Source organism: Lissotriton helveticus, chromosome 5_1 (genome assembly GCF_964261635.1).
Source record: "Lissotriton helveticus chromosome 5_1, aLisHel1.1, whole genome shotgun sequence".
NCBI classification, from domain to species: Eukaryota; Metazoa; Chordata; class Amphibia; order Caudata; family Salamandridae; genus Lissotriton; species Lissotriton helveticus.
In genome coordinates this window covers 141,995,878-142,019,072 of record NC_136065.1, presented here as the reverse complement: position 1 = coordinate 142,019,072, position 23,195 = coordinate 141,995,878, and the positions used below count along the sequence as shown (strand labels likewise).

The 23,195-nt window shown below is 46.0% G+C and overlaps 1 protein-coding gene across 1 annotated transcript in view; it reads left to right on the top strand.

Annotated features, from left to right (window-relative positions):
- SNAPC4 (small nuclear RNA activating complex polypeptide 4) overlaps positions 1-23,195 on the top strand; it is a 234,552-nt gene that overhangs the window by 20,121 nt on the left and 191,236 nt on the right. The window contains exon 2 of the mRNA XM_078641909.1: positions 22,431-22,571. Within this exon, the coding sequence (XP_078498035.1) occupies positions 22,433-22,571 (139 nt within the window). The 5' untranslated portion in view covers positions 22,431-22,432. The remainder of the gene's footprint in view (positions 1-22,430; positions 22,572-23,195) is intronic.

Below are 23,195 nucleotides of genomic sequence, written 5' to 3'. Positions count from 1 at the left end.
GCTTTTACGCAGAGAGCAGCTTGAACACCCAGATGAACAAATCTTTTTCCTTTTCCTTTAAATCTCTCAGGTTACACAACAAGACAAATTGGTCTGTACCTGAAGAAGAGCTAGGATCTTCAGATGAAATTACTGCAAAATTTAAATCCCAGTTAGGAGCACATGCCAAAGAGCATTCTGGGACAAAAGTGAACTATGTTATGTGTTTGAGCAGCCACAGCTGCACTTGAATTTTGTTTGTACCAATGCTACATCCAGCAAATTTCAATTTCACCACACTCAACCCTAAATACTGACACTTTTGGGCCGAACTAGACCACCTCTCACTTCTGACCTACAGTTCTGCTAAAACATCATCTTCCCAAAGTCTTCCTGCTCCCAGCTTCCCTTTGAACCTTCTGGTCAAAGTTGCTGGACTTACTGGCTCTTTTACTAACCTCCAGTATCCTGGAACTACTAGTCATTCTTCGTCATCCTTCGTCCTTCCAGTTTTACTTCTCCTTTCAGGCCTACTATATTTGCACTACCGAGTGACCCAACACTGTTATGGCAGTCTGGCTGGCCTGTTTGCACTGGAACACAGCTAACTGCCCTATCCCTCCCTTATTTAAAACAACCAAAAACTAACAACAATAAACTGATAGAGTACCTCCAAAGGTATTAAAAAGTAATAAGATTTACAGGCTATCCTGTAGAGAAACTCATTAACTATTCTAGTACTTCGCGGTCTGACACAAGTTCCAGGAACTTTATTTCTCGGTAGCTGCAAATAAGGTTTATGTTTGTAATCTATTCAGGTCTGAAAGCAGCCCCAGGGCTATGAGAAGGCTAGGGCATCCAAAGCTCTTTGCAATTAACCCTACGCTCCTCCTGCAACATGTATTTTATTAGTAAACAATAATTGTTAAAGCCCGTAGGTCTTGCATTTCAAAGTTGAGTGCCGGCCTGTTGGCTTTGCCAGTGCTTGCTTGCATCGGCACTCGCGTTATGATGCATGTGTGATGACACGTGTATATTCATTGCAGTGCATGGATACACATTTATGCATGATGGTGCTTGTGGAATGGTAAAATAAACATTTCTAGGTGGTCACCAGTACGCACGCGTGTTGCAACACATATGCAAGTTTGCGTCACAGTGCATGCATACATATGCATTGTAATGAGTGAGCTGTTATAACGCCATAACTGTCCTCGCTGTGCCCATGCCAGCGATGGTAGCAGCAACCATCAATTATACGTAACATGAAACCATTCCAGAAATCCACAATGAACGATGCAGCACACCAAGTGAAGGCACAAATGTTTATTGTCCAAAACAACGCATTTCAGCTAAGGAGCCTTTGTCAAGTTTATACAATGTGCTCCACTCACCCTAAAAATAAGCCACAACGTAATGGACATGAACAAACTACTATACAGGTTAAAAGTGTCCGTGAATTCATTATATATAATTTTGAAACATTTTTTATTGTTTTATTAGCCATCCAGATTCACGGTTAAATCGAAACAGCAATTATACATTGCACATGGTTATCTTAACAAATCCAGCATTCCTTCCAAGGATAAGACATGAACCCACTGATACCTTCCACTATTATAACAGTTTACAGTGTCTGGATATATCATCATTGTCCCAAGGCCATATATCATAACAGTAAGTTCTTAACAAACCCCCTTCCCTCCCCCCAGGGTCGCATAAAGGAACTCCCCCTCATATCATACAGCACATGTCAGACTACGCCACGCTATGCTGTGTCTACTACATACTTAGATGACATTGGCCCCAGACGGCGCCGCCTCCCCCGAGGCAGCTAGTCCATTTTGAGTCTCCGCTATCTCTTGCGAGGTGAGGACTTCTGTCATGGGAACTTCTGTGATCATGGTATACAAGGACCTCGCATCATCCTCCAACTTTTCATCTCTCCTAACTCAGCTCATGTGGATTAGCTCCGCTGTAGCACATTCCCGGAGGTCCCTAGCCCAGCTCTCCCAGTGGGGGGGCGCCAAACTCATCCATCAAATTGCGATTCTCCGTATAGTCAGCACCAACCTCAACTGGAGGAACCTCCTTGTACATTTTTTTCCCTTTAGGTCTAGGGAGGAGTCCCAGAAATATATCTTTGACGGAATGAGATTGCCTGTGAATTCATACATTGGAAATTCATTATTGCACAGTATGAAATAGACTTTGCATTTCATAAGGTAAATTAAATGCATAATAAAAGAAATTAAAATTAATCATATTAAAAATATATATGAAAATAAAAATTCATTAAAAGATGAAATGTATATTGAAATGTCCAATACGTTCCCCAATGTGTTATATTAGTGCAAATATTGAAATGGCACAATAAATATATACAACCAATGGAGATACTTGTCACCCAATATTCAACTTGTGAAAAAATCACTACCAACAATTATGAAATGTGGGCTCCCTATTCAGTTATTAGCCTGTTTGTAAATGCTAATAAGGTTCTATATGGGGTCAACCGTGGTGTTGGAATGCGCAAATCATTAGCACTATTCACATACAACTCTAACTCTAGGATCAATTCATAGCATAAAAATTGTCTATAAAATAAATTATGGGATTCACCACAATAACACTAAAAAGGAACCCATTGTCTGCAATCCCCGCCCAAGTGGGCTTCTGAGAATTTTCGCTTTAAAACACTGTCTGTTTAATAAAAAACTTTCTTCCCTATTAAAACCATAGTTAAAAAACTCATCTTCTTTATCTACAAAAACTTGCGAGACAGAAATCCAATTTTATATATTTACAAATGCATGTACAAGTCTTCTTCTACATTCAGACCTTCCGGGTACTTGGAATTCAATTCAATTTTCTAGTGAGACTTAAGTTTTTTATGCTACTTTTCCCTCTTCGCACCATGTTTATCAAGTGCCACTGCATCTATCACATAATATGTGAGACCTTTATGGTCTTTACCATGGAATTTTTCGAAATGGAGTGCAACTGGATAGGTGCGATCGCCATTCTTAATGGCCCGAAAATGCTCCAAAATGATTTTATGAACAAGGGCACTGCGGCCCGTAGACCGCAAACTAGCTGTTGGGATAGTAAAAGGTTTTTTAATATAATTCAAACAGTTTCTGCTGCCCCTACCTGTGTATGGAGACAAGTCAAGTCAAAGTTAACTTTATTTGGTTAATTAAAACCATCAAAGTGCAAAAAACAGAACAAAACCAATCAAAACTACATACATGGAAAACATAAGTGTTGACTCTATCAAATTTCCCCAACTTATAACAAAGTGAAATAATTTTTTAACAAAGGCGATTAGAACAATTATTACACTTCATGACATCTTACTATATTCGGGGTCATTATCTACAAGGTTAAAAAATACACTTCGAAGGATTGCACGACACTTCATGCATAAAAATTAAACACCCGAACCTTCTAGATCAGGGAAAATAAGAAAACAGCACTGCAACACAAAATAATTAGGCCCGGCAATTAAATAAATAAGTGAAATAAAATTTAGCCCATCTTGTTTTATTCAGTGTCATATGAAGAGAGCATTAAAAATAGATAACTAAATAACATGATTTAAAGCAGAGTCCACAGAATGGTTCAATGGTAACCTATTCCCATGCCTGATTGCTCCTGTTAAAAAGCTAGCTACTCCAAAGCACACCATAGGCAATGCTAGCATTTGCAAATATGCCAGTGCCGGCCTAACTTGTTCAAAGTTACAGCCTCTGAGTAAGGGAATAATACATTTCACGCGTAATGAATTATAATAAGCGCAGAAAAATATTAAATGGAGGATATTCTGGTCCGAGAAGTTATCACATGGGCAAGGATCTAATGTTCTTTCTTTAAAATACCCTTTTGGAAACGCTAAGAGCCAGGGGACTATATTATGCCTAAATCTTATTAAGACAAACAGGTGGTATGGTTTGTTTATATAGGATAAATATGGCTGCAGCTGTCTACCCAGGCTCAATGTGCCAAAACTTCTCACCATAGGTTTTACCAATTCATTCCCCTCACGTGATGACATACATCTATCCAAGAACTGCAGCTTAAAACCCTTATGGCTGATTTGCCCAATGCTGTGGGCCTCAAAAACAAGTCTGGACAACCAAGGATTTCCATCTGGACCTTAATGTATTGAATCCATGGAATATCTAACACTTTGTCTAAAGAAAAGCAGTCTTGGATGATCAGTTGGGTGAGATTTGGCGTGGGTTGTGCCCAAAGTCTCACCCAGCACAGTAAAGGGGCAACCTTAATCTAGTCGACTCCCATAAGTCACCATGGGGGGACACTTAACGTTATAAATCTTCATGAGTGCTGGGAGTGGCTTAGATCCAATTCTTTTTGCAAAGTCTAGAATAGCCCCCGAAGCTCTAACTAATAAGTTCTTTTTGTGTGTGCGCTGCATGGACCATGATCGCCTGTCCTCAAAAAGAACCCCCTGGTATGGAAATGCGGGGACTTTTACTAGCTCTAGACCCCTGCAATAGAATTTGGCCTTTGTTGCCCTCTTTGAGCCTATGGACATAGCATGTGACTTTTTAAAATTAGTAATCCAGTCCAGGGATTCCATAAAATCTATCAAACAGTTTAAAAGTGTTTGCCGCACCCTAGCCGTCCTTGCCACCAACACCGCATCATCGGCATATAGAAGTGCAGGAATCATTTTAGTGCCAGCTCTAGGGATGTCTTTACAACAGGAGATCAGGGCGTCCCCTAACTTGTTAATATAGAGTGTAAACAGCAAGGGTGCCAAAATGCACCCCTGCCGGCCCCCTCTTTTAACCCCTTGGCTGCGGTGGTAATTCCGCCGCAACGCTAGGGGGGGGGGGTCCACGTGGCGCTGCCATGCTCGTGACGGAACCACTCCGTCACGAGCCTCGGGTGCGCTGTGCTTGTGACGGAGTGGTTCCGTCACGGCCCTGCCCGCTCAATAGAACGCGCCACGCAGGCGCAGCGGCCGGGCCGTGACGGAACCACTCCGCACAGCGCGTCTGTGGCTGGTGACGGAGTGGTTCCGTCACCAGCATCGATGGTGTTAACTTCCCAAGAATCGGTTAGGCTACCAACTTCATTAAAGCGCACTGCTGCTGTGGTATTTTCATGGATGGCAGCCAAGAAAGATATCAGGTCAGCATCTAACCCTATGTCTTGGAGGGTCGCCCAAAGTTTTGATCTATTGACAAGGTCGAAAGCCGAGGTTAGGTCCATAAAGGCCAGATGGAGGTCCCCGTGCTCAGCGACCGTGTACTTCCTTATCACCAAATGGAGATTGAGACATTGGCCCAGCGTACCTTTCCCTTGCCTGAAGCCGAATTTAAGGTCAGAAACTATGTGTGCTTGATTAAGCCACTCTGTAAGGCGTGCAATGACAACTTTCCCCATCATTTTGGCAGGGGAGTCAAGAAGTGAAATGGGCCTATAACAGGCCGGATTATCACTAGCTCCCTTCTTAAAGATTGGTATAATAACTGCTTTGGCCCATGACAGGGGAGAACCAGACAGGGTGGCTGCATTAAAAACGTGAGTTAAAATTTTAGCCCATAACTTGGGATCTGCTTCATAAAGATCGTCCGGTACTCCGTCAGGACCCGGGGACTTCCCCCTGATGTTTCTATAATTACCTTAGTAACTTCATCTGTTGTAAAAATTAAGGGATGTGAGACACGATCACTGCCTATAGGCCCTACAGGTGTTGCAGTGATCACATCACTATATACTTTCCCAAAGTGTTGAACCCACCTATCGGCTGGAACTAAACAGTCGTTACTCGAGTTTGGTGATTCATCAAACAACAGGCTATTAACAACAGACCGAACGCAGAGCTATTTTTCAGGACACTAGCCTGGCTAAGCACCTCCCTCGTCATCTCCCTTAGTTGTTTTTTCCGCCTTTCTACAGCAAGTTTATATGCCCTCCTTGCATTCTTAACTCCTAAGACTACCCTGAGTTTTTGCTTGAGTTCCTGCATGAGTTGATTATGAGTACTCATACAGGCTCCATCAAATCATTTTAGGGGCCTTTGTTTACAGGATACAGTTAGGTTTGAGGCAACCTGCTTTGTGATTCGATCTAAGACGCCAAGGACTGATAGTGGACGGGTAATTAGTTTATCAATAAAGCTGTCAGGGGTAATCATTTCCCACCTTATTCTGCGCACTTGATCTATAGGTGCAATTCTAGCATTAGTGAGTTGCACCATAGGCCTCTCTTCATTAACAGCACAAATATGAAGGTCCAATATCAATGGGTTGTGGTCACTAAAACAATTGTTTGTTGCACTTAATGTGCCTAGTGGCGACAACAGTGAAGATGAGACTAAAATATAATCAATTATACTTTGCCGACCTTAGCCAATATATGTGGGTACAGGAAGTATCCTTTCCGACTGTGCAGGGCAGATCAAGTTATGGGTTGATAAAAGACTTTCTAAGAAGGACCCGGACGGGGTATGCAAAATGAGTTAGCCCATAGGGACCATGCTCCTCTTCCAATATTGCTAGACAATTGGCTGGGCAGATGTGAGTATTAAAATCCCACAGGCCTAATATATTATAAAAGGTTGTGGTGCTGTCAGCAAAATTAAACAAAAAGGCAGTAAGAGCTCTTAAATGCTCTAGCTCATCGCTTCTAGTGAATGAATGGTAAAAATGTACAACTAGGTGGAGTGGTGTGGCTCACTGGTTAGAGGCGGCAGACCTGAGAGCAGAGAACGGCCTGGGACCAGGGTTCGATTCCTGACGCGGCAGGGTCTTGGACCAGGATCAGCGGACTTGATAATTCTCGCCTCGGTGCCTACTCTAACCAGGGATCACACTCGGCAACTCTGGGCATTAAGCTTGCCTCATCTCCACAACGGCCCGTCACAAACGCCGGTTATGCCTGGTTTCACCTTGGAGACTCCCAGGAGGGACTATCTCACAGGGAAAGCCAGGACGGGTTCCCCAGCGGTCTATAGCGCTACGAGGCCTGCGGTGCGGGTAGCAGTGCGCTTTACAAGACACACAATTTACATTTATTTATTTTACAACTAGAAGGGTTGGCAGATTCTTCCCTGTCGATTCAACTGCCAAAATATTAGGGGAACATGTATCTAGCAACCTTACTTTATATAGCAATTTGAGGTTAAACATCAACAATAAGCCCTCCGTAGCTCTCCCCCTAGAGGATGGTATAGCACATTTACTAAAGGATATAAACCCATCCAATAAATAGGTTTCGTTAGCCTCCTACGTTTCCTGTAGTGCTATAATGTGGTAAGTTGCAAGAAAAAATTCCCAGTTAGCGCCACGCCTTTTGGCCCTTAGGCCAGAAATGTTCCATGATAAAAGTTTTATACTTTCGCTGACAGTTAATGCCCGGACGGGGCTAGGATTAAAAATACCAGGTAAAGGGGGACTGGCGATTCATAGGGGGAGGTCTAATCAAAATCGGTGAACTGACCGTGGGGGCATGTAGTTCATCCTCTATCAAATCATTGCAATTCTGTAAAGCCGCTAATGTTGTGTTACTGATGGGTAGTCAATCTTGGGTATCTAATCCAGAGAATGCCTGGAACATATTTGAAACAGGGATAAGGGGAACTGTTTCCTTCAATATTTTTGATGGTGGCTAATAGAAATATCCCAGAGGCAAAGCCCAAATGGAGGTGGAAACCATAGAGCACGGGCCTGTGCCCTCAAAATCGTCTGAACAATTTTTTTTTTTAAACATAGTTATGAAACCTTTATTTATTGCAGTCAATAGAGATACATGACATTTACATCATTACCAATCAAACAGGTCGTTACACTTATGGTACAGCAGCAGACTAACGTACAGTTCTGTGGGCTGGATCACCTCATTATGGCTAGACAGCAAAACAATGAGCAATATTCAGCAGGATGGGGACACCTGTAGCAGAGCACTGCGTACCTTGCAGTGAGGCATGCATTTATTGGGATAGATCATCCATCCATGTAGGCAGATCAACTACAACCTAGCTAGGTACAAGTAATAAATTTTAGAGGGGACGAGCATTAGACTATCCGATGTGTGTGGATAAGACAGTCCCTACCAGTTGGCCAACATCACCCCTGTTAGTCCTAGTGACCCCTGCTGGCAGCAAGGAGTGTGTCCCTACGCCACCTCCAAATGTGCATATAGAATGTGGCACTCCAGATGGTGTTTGTCGCAAGGTGTTGCACGGTATCCAACCTTCTAGGGGCCACCCCTACATGTGCTTAGTCAGTGAGCCCAGTGTGCATGCAAATAAGAAAATCCCAACTTGATCACAGCATTAGCATATCAGGGGGGGCCTACGTCGCATGTCCCGCTCATAGCGGCATATAACCTGCAGGCATCCCATAGCCCCCTACCCCATCTCGCCGCCGAGCCGCCCGCCTCTCCACGAGCCGATAGTCTCTGTTCCCACCAACTAGGTTTGATGCAGTTGTATCCGAGCGCCCAATTGCATTAAGTCGCTCAGGACTCAGCTATCTGACCCTCATCCGCAGAGGTGTCACTGTGAGCTACCTGGGACATCCAGTAGAGCTGTATCGGGGACCATATATCTTTGGGCCTGCAACGGACAGGCATTAATTCTGCATAAACGCCATGTTGGTCCTGGCAGTATGTGAGATCATCCATCCATTCTTTGAATTTCGGCGCCCTGCCCCTCCCCCATCTGCAGGCTATTCTCCTTTTAGCTAGGAGCAACGCAATATCAACAAATCGTCGGCGCGACTTGGGTATGTCTTTGGTATACCCCAACACCATCAGCACCGGGTCTAGTGGAAGAGGGCTTGCGATCATGACCTGGATCGCTGCGTGCACCTGCGTCCAATATTCCTGTATCACGCCGCATTCCCAGGCCAGATGAAGGAAGCCCGCGCCTTCCGAGCGGCAGCGCGCGCACCTGTCATCGTCTCAGAGATTAAATCGTAGCTTCCTGACTGGCGTGTAATAAAATCTCTGAATATACTTGTAGTGGATGATTTTCAGACGACAGCTAGACGAGACGTTCGACGTGACCGAGCAGCAATAATTCCATTGCTCCTCAGTGAGTTCGGCGTTCAATTCAGAGCTCCAATCGTCTCGCGCTTTGGACCTAGAAGGCGGGCGTTGCGCTCGGATGTTGTTATATAGTTTAGAAACCATATGCATCCCATCTGACACCAAGAGCACATGCAAGGGCAATACCACCCCTGGTTCATCCGGAAAACTGGGGAGTATGTCCCGCATACCCTGACGAAGTCTAATATAGTAAAACACCTCCATCGGAGTCGGGGGACCCGTCTGAAATATCTGATCTTTGGTAAAAAATTTCCCGTCCTTGAACAAATCACCCCAAGTACGTATGCAAACGCGTTTGCACATGGATCGAAATCCATTTTCTAATAACAATGACAATCTCGGGTGGTACACTAGGGGCAGTGCAGGTGAGTAGAGCATGGGAGCGTCGAGCATTTTAGCTACTCTTCTCCAGGCGTCGATAGTACATGTGACTGTGGTGGTAGGCGTCTCAATATCACCAATCCCTCCCATCAACATACCGTTAAGCGGAAGAGGGCGCACAATCCATTCTTCAGCCGCAACCTGTGGCATAAAGGGAGTGGGGTTGACCCAGTGGTAGGCGTATTGCGCCTGAGCACTAAGATAATACACTGCAAAATCCGGCACATCGAACCCACCCTTATCATACGGTTGTGTCAAGACCGCCCAGCTAATCCGCGGCTGTTTACCTCCCCAAAATAAGCGAAGAAGTTCAGTTCTCAGTCTCTTAAAGAAATAGGGGCCCGGGTAGTAGGGGATATTCTGAAAAAGGTATAGGAAACGCGGGAGGATGATCATCTTGATCAGTGAGGCTCTGCCTGCCATCGAAAGCGGCAGAGCCATCCAGCGATCCACATTGTCTGTCAGTTGCGAGATAGCCACGCCATAGTTCAGCCGGATAGTGTCCTCTTTATTGAGTGATATCTCAATACCCAGGTATCTGAGTTCCGAGCTGCACCAGTCTAGGGGGTAGTCTAATTGGAAATGGCCAACCGAGGCCGTGAGGGGGAAGAATTGTGATTTCTTCCAGTTAATGTGCACTCCTGACATGCCACCAAAGACAATAAATTCCCTCAGGATTGGGTTAAGGTTCTGCTGAGGGTGCCGCCCCTACAAGGTAACGTCGTCCGCGTATAAGGAGATTCCTATCTGCCGTTGGTAGCAGTTAAAGGCGCTGGCCTTATGTAGTTGCCGGATCCTGCATGCCAATGGCTCAATTGCCAAGGCGAAGAGCAGGGGCGATAGGGGGCAGCCCTGCCTGGTCCCCCTCGTGATCGGCATCAGTGGAGAAAGCACACCATTAATGATGACCCTGGCAACTGGGGAAGTGTACAGAAGCTTCACCCATGAGATGAAAATCTGAGGAAATCCCATTCTGATCAGAATAGCCATGAGGTAGCCCCATTCCACAGAATCAAACGCTTTGGAGGCGTCTAGAAACACAGCGGCCACAGGCAGCTCAGGCGCGATGGTAGGGACAAGGGAGAACAGCGTGCGAAGGTTATGCGACGTAGCTTGCCCCGGCACGAAGCCAGACTGATCCGGTAGCACCAGAGTAGTCATGAGTAGGGACAGCCTAGTTGCCAACACTTTGGCAAGTATTTTCGCATCACAGTTCAGAAGCGAGAGGGGTCTATAGGAGTCTGTATCTAACAGATTTTTCCCTGGCTTCAGGAGCGAGGTAATCGCCACCTCCCTCATCGAACCTGGTAATATCCCCACCTCCAGCGACTCTGTGAAGACTTCTTTCAGCACCGGTGCCATAACGTCAATGTAGCACTTGTAAAATTCAGCTGGGAGGCCATCCAGCCCTGCAGCTTTACCGTTACTGAGGGACATGATAGCATCCCTAATCTCATCTAGTTCAAAAGGACACCCAAGGAAGGCCCTGTGGCTATCGCCAAGCCAACATAGCGCAATATCATCAAGGAAGTCCCCGAACTCCACTTCACCCTCCTGCTGCGTGGTATATAAATGTTTGTAGTGCTGTAGGAAGGTGTCTTGTATCCTTTTTGTGTCCTGATAGGTCCCCCCTTTGCCATCAGCAATTTCCAAGATATGGGTGGCATATCGTTGGTGTCGCATGAGTGCAGCAAGTACCTTCCCCGGCCGGTCCCCCTCGCAGAATCTCCTAGCCGTCCAGTACTTGCCCCTGAACTTCACCTCCCTGGCAGCTTCCTCCTCAAAGGCTGAAAGCTTCGACCTGAATTCCTGCGCTAGGTCAGGGCTAGGGTTGTGGACCATCGCCGTCTCCAGGGCTTTAAGTTCCAATTCAAGTTTAGTCAGCGTACGCACTATGTCCCTCAGTATCCCGCAGCTCTTAGCAATCGTAATACCTCTGATAATCACCTTGAAGGCTTCCCATATCGTCTCCACACTCTCGACTGTCCCTTTGTTTCTAGGGAAGAAAGCCTCTATCTCCTCGCCGAGTTCATGCTTGAAGACAGGGTCAAGAAGAGAGGAGGGGAACAGCCGCCACGGTGGTCTCAATTTGTGCAGGCCAGGCATCTGAAGTATAGCCAAGACCGGGCAGTGGTCAGAGAAGGTCCGAGGCAAATGGTTTACGTTAATGACACCATTGGCTAGGCCCCGTGATATAAAGCAGTAATCAAGTCTCGCCCAGGTACGTGCGTGTGCCGTGAAATGTGTGCCCTCTCTAGTCCCTGGGTGCGTGAACCTCCAGCTATCTATTAGCCCTGCCTCAGTTAATATACCCAACAGGGTGTCACGGGCTTTTGTGTTGTATTGGCCACTTCCATCCGACCTATCCGCTGCAGGCATCAGCGATAAGTTGAAGTCCCCCCCCAGATGATGTGCGCAGCTTCGACCTCTAACACATGACCCCACAATGTCAGGAAAAAACCAGGTGTGTCAACATTGGGCACATAACAGTTCACAATTATGACCACCTCCGTGCCCAGTCTGCCCCATAGGATCACATACCTACCCTCAGTGTCCACCCTCGCCCCCAACTTTTGGAATGGCAGAGCTTTGTTAATCAAAATTACCGTACCCCTGGAATACGTGGAATAGGAAGAGAACTCCCTCACAAGTGCCCATCTACATGCAAATTTAGGGTCCCTTCGTGGGTCCAAGTGAGTTTCCTGAAGTAACGCTATCTTCACATGATGTCTATCTAAATACGTAAGTACATTTCTGCATTTCCTGGGATCATTAAGGCCTCGCACATTCCAGGACAATATCGAGATGTTATTCAATGCGTCATCGCCCATGTCCGCCACTGCACTTCCCGTAAAGAATCATAGCCAAGATGCCAGCCCTTATTCGCATCATACCTAGTGCAAGTACCCTCACTGTCCGAAACATCCGCATCTCACATACCGTAACACTATCAGTCACACTTGCTGCAATGCAAGTATGCACGTCATGGATATCTCCCGAAACACTGCTTATGATCACAACAACCCAAACCCCAACAGGCATACTTCCCCCTCCCCCCCGCATGCAACAACCCAACTCCCTCACTCCCATACCTCCCCCCACCCACTGAAGCAACCCAATCTTGCCAGTACCGCATTCCCTCCCCCCTCCCCGAACCCCATTCTCAACAACCATCAAAGAACTGTGTGGGGAATCCCCTTCCGGGGGCAAAAGAGGAACGCACCAATCCACCCCGATAATCTCCTCCCGCCCCGTACACGCCATGCGGGAACAGTCAGAGATGGGGGGGGGGTGGTGCCTGGTATACATTACCCCTGCAGAGTAGCACCTGTCCAGCATTCCAACTTCTCTCACGCCTTCCTCCCCAGGTGGAGAGGACCCCAGTGCATTCAAGTGAGAATGCCCATTTATCAGCAGCAGGTCATGCCTCCACCAAGTTTGCCAACATCTCGCCCGCCTCAACCACAACCCCAATATCAGGCCACAGTTAGCGAGCCACCATCTCAATCACAGCAAGTTCACGTAGCACTGAATCTGCAACTCGTTGCCACAACAAGGTAGTCCATCCGGGGCTTGGCCAGGTTCAAGGGGGCAAATCGAGCAACAGGTCAACAACAAAAGGTCTATCAGTCTAAATCAGAGAGGCACTGTCAATCGCCAGCATTCTCCAAATGTCCCCCGTCGACTCCATCATCCTCCTCGTCTCGCCTTCCTCCTCTAGTAACCCGGATTTTTTTGATATAGTCCTCCACCTGTTGCGGAGTAGTGAAGAAATATTGTTTGGCCTGGTGGGTCACTCTGAGTCTTGCAGGGTACAGGAGTGCATAGTCCACCTGCATGTCTCTAAGCTTTTTCTTTACGTCCAGGAACTTCTTCCGCTGTTCCTGCACCATAGGGGTGAAGTCCGGGTATACTGAGAAGGTCACCCCATCACATGTCAGGTTTCGGTGCACCCGTGCCGCCCTTAGTGCCGCGTCGCGGTCGCGGTAGTTGAGCAACCGAGCGATAATAGGCCGCGGCGGCCTCCCTGGCTCGGGCCGTTCGACAATAAATTGACTGGAGAAGGCCTCCCTGCCCACTGCAGTCGCGAGGATTTTTTCGACATTCTTCCATACGCCCAGTGTTGGTGGATTCCGGCACACCTATGACGCGGATGTTGTTGCGTCTACTCCTCGCCTCCAACTCCTAATTTTTTGCCGCAATCACACGCAGAATGTTGTCCATCCTGGAGAGGCGGGTATCGTGGGATGTTGATGTATCCTCCGCGGCCGATATGCGTCGCTCTGCCTCCGTCAGGCGCTCCTCGTGGACCTCCAGTTTCTGTGCGACCCCATCCATCCTCGAGGACAGCCGATCCACCTTGTCCACTATTGTGGCGAAGCCCTGCCTCATCTCCTCCATCATCATTTGCATCTCAGGGGTCCCGGAGGCGGATAAGGGCGCAGCACTCGGTGAACCACGTGTACCACCAGCCCCTGCCGTGTCTCGTAGTTGTTTCTTAGTGGCCGCGGGTTCAAAAGAAAGTTTAGGCTGCTTATTGTCATTCTTCCCCATTGTGCGTCGCTTGTAGGGGCTTGAGGTGCTCGGTGAGATACGACTGGAGCGGTTCTCACTGCCTGTCGACAAATCCTTTTGCATCTGAACCGCCAGCACAATGGTTGCGTACGTGGCAGCACCTTCGACTCGAGGAGCGGTCCAACAGCGTGCAAGTCACAACCGCAACCGAGTGTGTCTTCAGCCCCAGTAACCGAAGTTACCTTCAATCGCTCATGAGGTGTCAGTGGTTCCACTAGGCTCCGATGTGCGTGCGGCCGGTGGTGTCGTACCAAGGGTGAGCGGTCTAGGTCCGAGCCGTAGTAGAGTGCCTTCTCCAAGGCCACCCTGTGGGCATCCTACCCCCGTCAGCTCTCCACCAATGTGCGTTTCACCTCCACTGGGCAGGGAAGGCCTGTGCTCCTCCGTCACCTGCTGCCTGCATCGGTCGCTAGCAGTTCGTGGAAGGGGGCACCACAGCAGCTACAAGGATCTCCAGCGCCCAGTCGGGGGTCACTCCGTCTCCCACAGCGCCGAGCTGCCCAGACGAGTGCACAGGATCCTCCACCAGTATTCGGGTTGTAGGCCGCACGCGGCCTCGCCGTGGTATGAGTGAGGGACGCGCACCCCTGCGGACCTCCAGACAAGCGACGCCTCCACAACCCAGTACCAGCCACACTCCTATGGGTACTGTACGTCGTCAGTAGGTGCAATGGTCCGTAATATGCCCCAGTTGTGCTCATGCAGTCCCCCCTGCCTTACAGGGACGCTCTCAGACCGTGCTGGAGAGACTCGGGGGGGGATGGGGGGAGGTCCCACCGCGCTGCCGGCGGGCAGCAACCAGTGAAGGGTCCGGAATCCGGCCGTGCTCCACAGCAGGCTCCTGGCGCCCCCCTGCCCACCTCCACCAGCAGCGGCGGGTCCATGGAGGGTGGTCTGGCACTATCGGCAAATGTTCGCCCAGCTCGGGGCTCCTCTCACCCACCTCCCGGCCGGGCGGCAGGTCCCGTCTCCACTCCCGGTCCCAGCAAGTCTTTGTATCTCCGCTTAATATCCCTGCACGTTGATGTGTCCAGCAAGGGGGGAAGACTCACCGCCACAGCCGGTCAGCCGAACCTCGGCAGGGATAGCACTTTCCAGGCAGGCCGCCCCGCGACTGAGGCCCGCTTTCCTCGTGGCGAGCCTCGGCCTCACGTAGTCGCGCTGCCAGGCTGTCGCACCGCCCCTCTGCAGCAGTGTGTCCCGGTCTGACTTCACACTCGACGAAGTCCGGCTTCCGACGTCGGATCGCCACCAAATTTGGACAGGATCAGCAGGGCACGGTTCCTGACACTCGTTGACATTTTTAGGTGGACAACTGCAGGGTAAGAGGATAAATTCAGGATAGTTCTGACCAGGCAGCCAGAGCCTCACTAAAGTGCGGCCATTAGCTTGTGCGCCCTCTAGCGCCCCAAAATCGTCTGAACAATTGAGGGATTTCGAAAGTTGACAACCACACAGTCCCCCATGATATTTTTTGGCGACCGCCCCACCCACCCGACTCTACGTACCATAATGATGTTATTACTCATTGGTACCCTGAAGCCTTTATGTCTGGATAACCAATCTACGGTTTTATTACGCAGTTGGGTCCAGGATTCAAATTGGTCTGGTCTGAGCGGGGGAACACCAGCCAGGACCAAAACATAAGGGCATGCAGCCGGTGGCAAATGTAAAACGTCCCCCAAGGGCTTGGTGTTCACAGCATTCAACATAGTGCGACCATCTCTATGGTGATTACTGGGTTGCGTGATGGATTTGGCCTGTTCAATAGGTAATGATCTCAAGGGGCCCACGGGCGTGGACGGGTTCTGTTCATGTGGGTGCAAACAATTCGCCAGTCCGCCTGTCCTCTGGCCTCCCGTGGATAATTGTACCATGTCCCCCCGATCCAGATGGCAAACCTAATGATCGTGACGTGGCAAGGCATGCATTGCCAGTAGGCTTTTTTCCTACCCCATGGGCCACATCCTTATTATGAACCCCCACAGAACCAATGGTCTCTGATAGCAGCTGCGCCGCTGGTGCTTTAAGTCCCCCTCCCCCACGGGCTTCGCAGTGACACCCACATGCCTCCTGATTATCTTGAACATTGCTCGATTTTAGAGGATGAGACAATTTTTCTTCAATCTCCCCTAGTTTGCTTAAAAAGGCGCTAAGAGAGCAGAAATAAGAGTCTCCAAGCGTTTCCAATGATCAGGGTCGCCTCCATGCTCCACCGAGGTGGGGGATCAAGGTTTGGAATTAAGGTTGTGCCACCATTGGGTTTCGGGGGATGATACACACATGTCCCTGAGGCTTGATGTTTAAGCTTAGCTTTGGCCTTATTTCTCGTTGCCACACCGCCCCTTGTGCGTTTTGCCGGTGGTTCCCCGTTCCCTCCCTCACTATTAGCTCTTGAACTAGGCTTAGAGGAACATGCCACACTTTCCCTTTCCCTAAGAGTCCTTTGAGGTCTAGTGGCAGGATCGCCTTGGGATGACAGAGACGTAATTGTAGTGTGAACTTGGGATAGGACCGGGAATACAGGCAAGACTAACTCCTCCACAGTGGCAGTCACCTCCTGGTCCCTAGGAAAACTCAACCTTGTCCTTTGGGTGAGAGCAAAAGTCCCTAAGTTGTCCGTCTCCGTAGCCCCTAATTTAGAGGATAGGCCATCACTTGGTCCCCTAGCCGACCTAGCATCTGATACGTCCACACTTGGGCAGACCGTGACTTGCGGGGCACCCAGGGGAGATTTGACCAAAGATATAGCCCCCAGAGATGATCTTTTTTGCCCTGCATACGATTCCAAGGAGATCCTTTTTTCTGTAAGCTGTATTTCATGCACTAAAACTGACTCCGCCCTTGTCAGAAACGCATCCAGCGTTCCCACTACACTCCCCTCCCTCAATTCAGTAGCCTTGCATTTAGAAGTCATGGTCTAAAAGCAGAAGTAACCTCAGAGTTTATAGAAGTCCAGGGCTCAGGGGGTCTTAACACAGCAAGTAAAAGGGGGGGTGGCCCAGCCCAGCCTCCTTCGGCCTCTGACGGGCTCAGACGCGCCCACCCTTGGTCCGGGCTTCGTCCGGGCTCTGTCCCACACGCATCCCGCGCTGCAGGGGGAGAGGCAGCGCTTTAAGCGCGATCACCACGCCTCCCCCTCACTCACGGCAGCTGTGCTTGGTGCGGTGCACCCTCGGAAGTGTAGGCTTCCTCCTTCTTGGCGGGGCAGGTCAGAGACTAATGCCGGTATTGATGGACCCGCAAAGCAGCCCTCCAGCAGTGCGTAGATCCAAGCAGCAGTGACAGCAAAAGGTTCCCCGGAGTGGCGGCAGGCAAGGAACAAAAGCAGGTAGGACAGTGTATGGAGTCATTTCTGAGACTGATTTCAAATATATTACAGCCCAGGGGCTTCTGTGTAAATGCACCCAATACAATACAGGTACAAGCGCTGTCTTGTCTGCTATGGTGGAAATACTTAGCTCAAAATATAGAGGCACTAGAGGAGTCCCAGGTCCTAACAGCAGCATGGACGTCAGAAAATGTTTCTCTTGTACTTGGAGCTTTATTAAATTGCCATATCCCCAAAGCTCTACTCCGAACAATGCAGTGGACACCGCTTTCTGATGGTAGATTTTCTAAATGATGCTTAGAGAAGATGGGCTACCCAACTTTTCTCTAAAGCCATGTATAGCCTGTGTAGTTTGAAATATACTAGTTAAGTTATTATCTACCTGGGCTTTCCACTTTATCTAATCTTTAAATTGTATACACGGATATTCATAATCTGTTACGCACCCAAGTAGTTCAACGTGGACACTGGGCTTCCTTCTAAGATGCAGTGAAGGTTACATCTTGGACACTGGGCTTCCCTCTAAGATGCAGCAAAGGTTTAACAGATATGTTTGCGTGGTATTTAGGGTTACATTTTTCTTAGGGCAGTAACCTATAACGTGCTCCATTAAATCTGTCTAATGTATTTTCTGTAGTGGCTAGTAACACAGCAATGGTTGGAACATCCAGGCCAGCCTCTAGCAAATATTTAACCAAGTTGTTCAGAAATAGGCTAAAGAGCACACTCACTCAATGTCATTCACTCTCAATAACACACACAAACACACATACTGTCTCCCCCTCTGTTACATTCTGTACATTTTAGGTGTGCTGTTACTTTAACAACAATGATCTCACAGCCTGGGTTTGCATGGCATACGCCTTGTATATCTTTGTACTGTGTTCCATGTTCTTCCTAGAGCTTTGGGTTATAGATAAGTAAATAAATAGATTCCATCTGTGCTTCAGTTGCATCTGGAATCACTGATGGATGGATGTTTTTGCTGTGCTGAATTTAAATAAACCTTATTTCAAGAAAAAGATGTCTGGAAGATAATTATAATGGCGACGAGCTGCAGAAACACTTTTGTCAATATCTCATTATGGGAACAGAGTGTTTCTCGAGCCCCAAGGATTTTTGGAAAATATTACAAGAAAACGTAATTTTGGAGATATTGTGGATTACAAAGTAGCATCGGTTATCACACATGAGGATTGCAGTTGTGGAGATTTCAACGATTCAAAGTGGAGTCATATGGTGAAATTTTGTTGAAAAGATAAGAAGCAATCAGAAAAGTGGATGCAAACAGTAAGACAGAATATTGTTAAGACAGAAGGGGTGGATGAAGTATGTGCAGTAAAAAACAAAAATGAACAAAAGAGTGATGTGCCACAAGCCAAATATAGTGTTGGTAAATATAACCATAGCAATAGTGTTAAGCGATATAGTTATTTTAGTCAAAATTCATGCTACAGGTGTAGTAGTAGATCTCATATTGCATCGTCCCCGGGATGTCCTCCCATCAATAGAGAATGCAGAACATGCGGCAGAATGGTAATGTTTGCAGAGATAGTAGAAGAAATTTAAATCAAACGTGGTATGGTTTTAAGCATTTCTGAAACTAATAAGATAAATAATGGAAGCGAGTACAGTAAATTATCTGGGTGTAACAAGGGATTTGTGGTGTCCATCATCAATAATGGAGTGAATTCTAACGAAGAAACAATAATGAGATCTCCAAAATGTGTGGTACAAGTGTTAGGAGCAGAATTAGAGCTGATGGCAGATTCTGGGTCTCCTTGGGCTATTATCCCTCAAAAGTATTACAACGAAACAATTAGTGAAATATGTCAAAGTAGACGGCTTTAACCATCTGATATTATAGCTGAGAGCTTTGACGGTTCTAAAATCAATACAGAAGGTTATTTTAATGTTCCTTTATGCTTTAAAGGATGATGTGCAGATATAAAATGATATATTGCTGTGAAAGGAGTAAATGTGTTAGGCTGGCGTGATCAGTGGAAATTGGGCATCATTTTAAATCCACGGTCCATTGAACCAGTGTTATTAAGTGAAGAAAAGAGTCAGAACAAATTATGGTGGAAAAGAAGTCCAAGTGATAAAAGATTAAAAAAGGTGTTTTGTGACAAGTTAGGCAAACAAAAAAAATTCTCTCACAAAATTATCTTAAAAGATAATGCATGTCCTGTAAAACAGAAGTTGAGGGGTGTACCAATAAATGTAAGAGAAAAATTAAGGGACATACTCAAGGAATTATCTAGTGAAGGCATCATTGAGGAAACTGAGTCCTCCGAATGGGGTTCCCCCCAGTGTTTTAGTGTGCAAACCAGACCAAAAATTGAGGGTATGTGTGGATTTAAGAGCATTAAATGTGAATATAATTGTAGTTTTCACCCTCTACCAAATACAAATGAGGTTGTTTCAATGCTGAAAGGTGCAAAAAAGTTATAAATATTACATCTAAGGTCTGCATACCACCAGATAGAACTGACGGAAGATTAAAAAAAACTTACAGCATTCATTACACCTCAAGGTCTTTACCAATACACAAGAATGCCTTTTGGGTTGGCGTCAACCGTGTTGGTTTTTCAAAGGGTGATGTTTCAGATTTTCAGAGACATTGATCAATACGTAAAGTGTTTTCAAGATGATATCTTGATTTTCTCAAAAGATAAAACAGAACATGAAAGACATTTAAATGAAGTTTGTAAGAGGTTGGCAAAACATGGTCTCACCCTTAAAGCACATAAATGCAAATTGTTAAAAAAATCTGTTGAATATTTAGGCCACACTTTGTCTGGTGATGGAGTTATTCCCAAAAAATCTAATGTGGATGCTATACTCAATGCCCCAGCTCCAACCAATAAGGATCAATTGTTATCTTTTGCAGGTATGTGCGAATATCACAGCAAATTTGTTGAGAATTTTTCAACCAAGATGGAACCTTTGAGGAAATTATTAAGACATAATGTTCCTTATGAATGGTCAAGTGAACAACAGAAAGCTTTTGATGATATCAAAGTAGAGATTGTTAGTGTACTTACTTTAAAACCGTTTTGCACGAGGAAAGAATGCATTGTTACTGTTGATGCCAGTTTGTACGGTATAGGAGGTGTTTTGTCGCAGAAAAGTTGTAAAGAGTGGAATGTAGCATATGCATCAAAAACACTAAATGAAACCGAACACAAGTATGCTGTTATTGAGAGAGAGTTACTTGCATGTGTATGGGCTATTGAACATTACCGCATCTATGTGTGGGGCAGCAAATTTATTTTGAGGACAGATCACAAGCCATTAGTTAATATTCTGTCTTCTGGTGGAGGTTGGAATTTTATGGCGAGAATTGCCAGGTTAGCATCGAAGCTCCAAGAATACAATTTCAAAACAGAATATGTACCTGGAAAGAAAAAGGTTACTGCAGATTTTCTATCACGCCTACCATGTTGTCAAAATGAGGTGGGTATAATCAAAGAGTGTGATCTAGTTGTCAACATCAATGATGTGGTACCAGTGCAGTTCACTGAAATTACTGAAAATATGTGGGAAGAATGTGAACGCAAGGATGATGATTGGGAAGACATAAAAAAATTTGTGATGGAAGGATGGCCAAGAAAGAATGACATAAGATCTGAATTGTTACCACTATTTAATGTGTCAGATGAACTGGAGATGGAAGGAAAGTGTGTTCCTCCGAAAGGTATGCAAGATGTGATTCTTAAAATTGCTCACAAAACCCATCCAGAGATTTCAGCCATGAAACTGTTGATTAGAAATTATTTCTAGTGGCCTGCAATGGATAGATATATTGATCGCACAGTCAGGGAGTGTGAAGTATGTGTTTCTAGTGAAAATGTTTTAAAGGTAATCATTCCTTCACTAAAAATTGTTGAAATGCCTTTGGAACCTTGGCAAAAAGTCGCATTTGACATCTCAGGGCCATTTAATATTTTGCTAGAAAATTCTCGTTTTGCACTTGTCTTACTTGACTATCACCATAATGGCCAGAGGTGAAATTTGTATAGCAGGAAACCACTTGTGCAGTCATAAGTTTTTTAAAAGAAGTGTTTGCACGTGAAGGATGTCCATCCACTTTAGTCACAGATAATGGCGAACAATTGACGTCATCAGAGATGAAAGTATTTTAAACAATTGTGGTATTAAACATTTTTTTACATCCTTGTACGAACCACATGGAAATGGACAAGTTGAGCGCTTTAATCACGTTTTGAAAGGTTTTGTGATAGAAGCCATTAGGCAAGGAAGTGGTTGGTTGAGTGTGTTGAGAGAAAGGTTATGGACATGGCGCAAGCTTGCAATGGGTGCCCTCTGGAGCGGGCATTGATGTGGGGAGAGGCAACCAATGCTTTACTACTTGAAGTTAATTTAATTAAAGGTATTTGCTGGATTCGACTGGTGTCTTGGATGCATTTGAGTATGATGGAAATAGATTTATCTCTAATTACATTTATGGTAAAAAGCAGCAACATTGCACCTCAAAAGTGTAATCATGAAGACCCAAGTACTTGTTTTCTGTTGGTTGGATTGATGCTAAAGCCGCCATACTTTATTCAGATGTACTGTGGATCTGGTATGGTACCTTAAGGATTAATTGCTTTCTCTGACCTCGAGAGAGCTGCCGAAAATCATTAGAAATGTCTGAACTTCAGTAACCTAAACTTAAGGTGTGCCAGGTACAGGAACATTACATTTTCCCTTTGTAAATGGACAACGAGGCTTGTGTTGAATACATACATACCCCACTGTGGGAGTGATAACATTGTTTCTTACATACAATTATCGTGTTACTGAGTATTTCTCATGTTACATTGCCTTTCATCACATGACAGTGATTGTTGGGACGAAAATTGCCTTATCTGGGTCTTTAAAGCGTGGCCCCTTGTCACAACTGAAGCTCAGTAACCCCTGATAGCCCCTCCACCAGATCTAACCGTGATGAAGTCAACTTTGAACTCAACCAAAGTTTGTGTTATGTTTCTGAAGATTTGATTTGTATGGGAAGCTAATGCTTTATTTATTGATTTATGTGCAATTTATTTTTTTCTGTTTCTTCTAGCCATGTCTGTGGAAGACCTAAATGCAGAAAGAGAGAGGATTCGGAAGGAAATCGCGGCCCTTGAGAAAAGCCTAGATCCTAAAGATGCTTCCATTGAAGTTGTTGTTTCAGATTCTATCTCTGAGTCGGCTTCGGAGTCTGGTGAGACAAAGATATGGAATGAAGGCATAATGGGGTTGGGTCCTCATTGCCCCTGGTCGTAGAATATATTGGCCATTTGTGAGCACAAAAGCTAATATTTTGTCGAATTTGAGAAAGTAAGGTTGTTATTATAAATGCCTTATCATGGTATGCCACTTTCTCCTCTCATCTTTTGTTTTTGTGTAATTTAATTTAGTTTAAAGGCATATTTGTTTCAGTGGTGAAGAGAGCAACAAAACCTTGCTCCTGTATCCTCTTCTGATGAGCCTGGATTAACCGAAAGCAAAAAAACTTCTTGGGCCTATCCTTGAGTGCCGGAGAGAGATTTCTGCGGCTTACTGTTAATTATTTATGGAGGCATTTTCCAACCAGAGATTCTAGTCCTGCATATGCAATGATTTTCAGCTTTTGACATTCCCCATCCAACTTTATACCCAAGCATTGTTCCAGAAGCCTACAATTACTGGGAATCTTTGTTGCTGATACAAATTCCTTTAGCCAATGTCAGCATTAATTTTCATCTTAGAGTCTTCCTGTCCATCCCCTAGTGTCCTGCTAGACCCAGAGTGGATACCATCAGAAGCCACAAACGTGCCCCAAATGGGATTGCGTTTTGGACTCTCC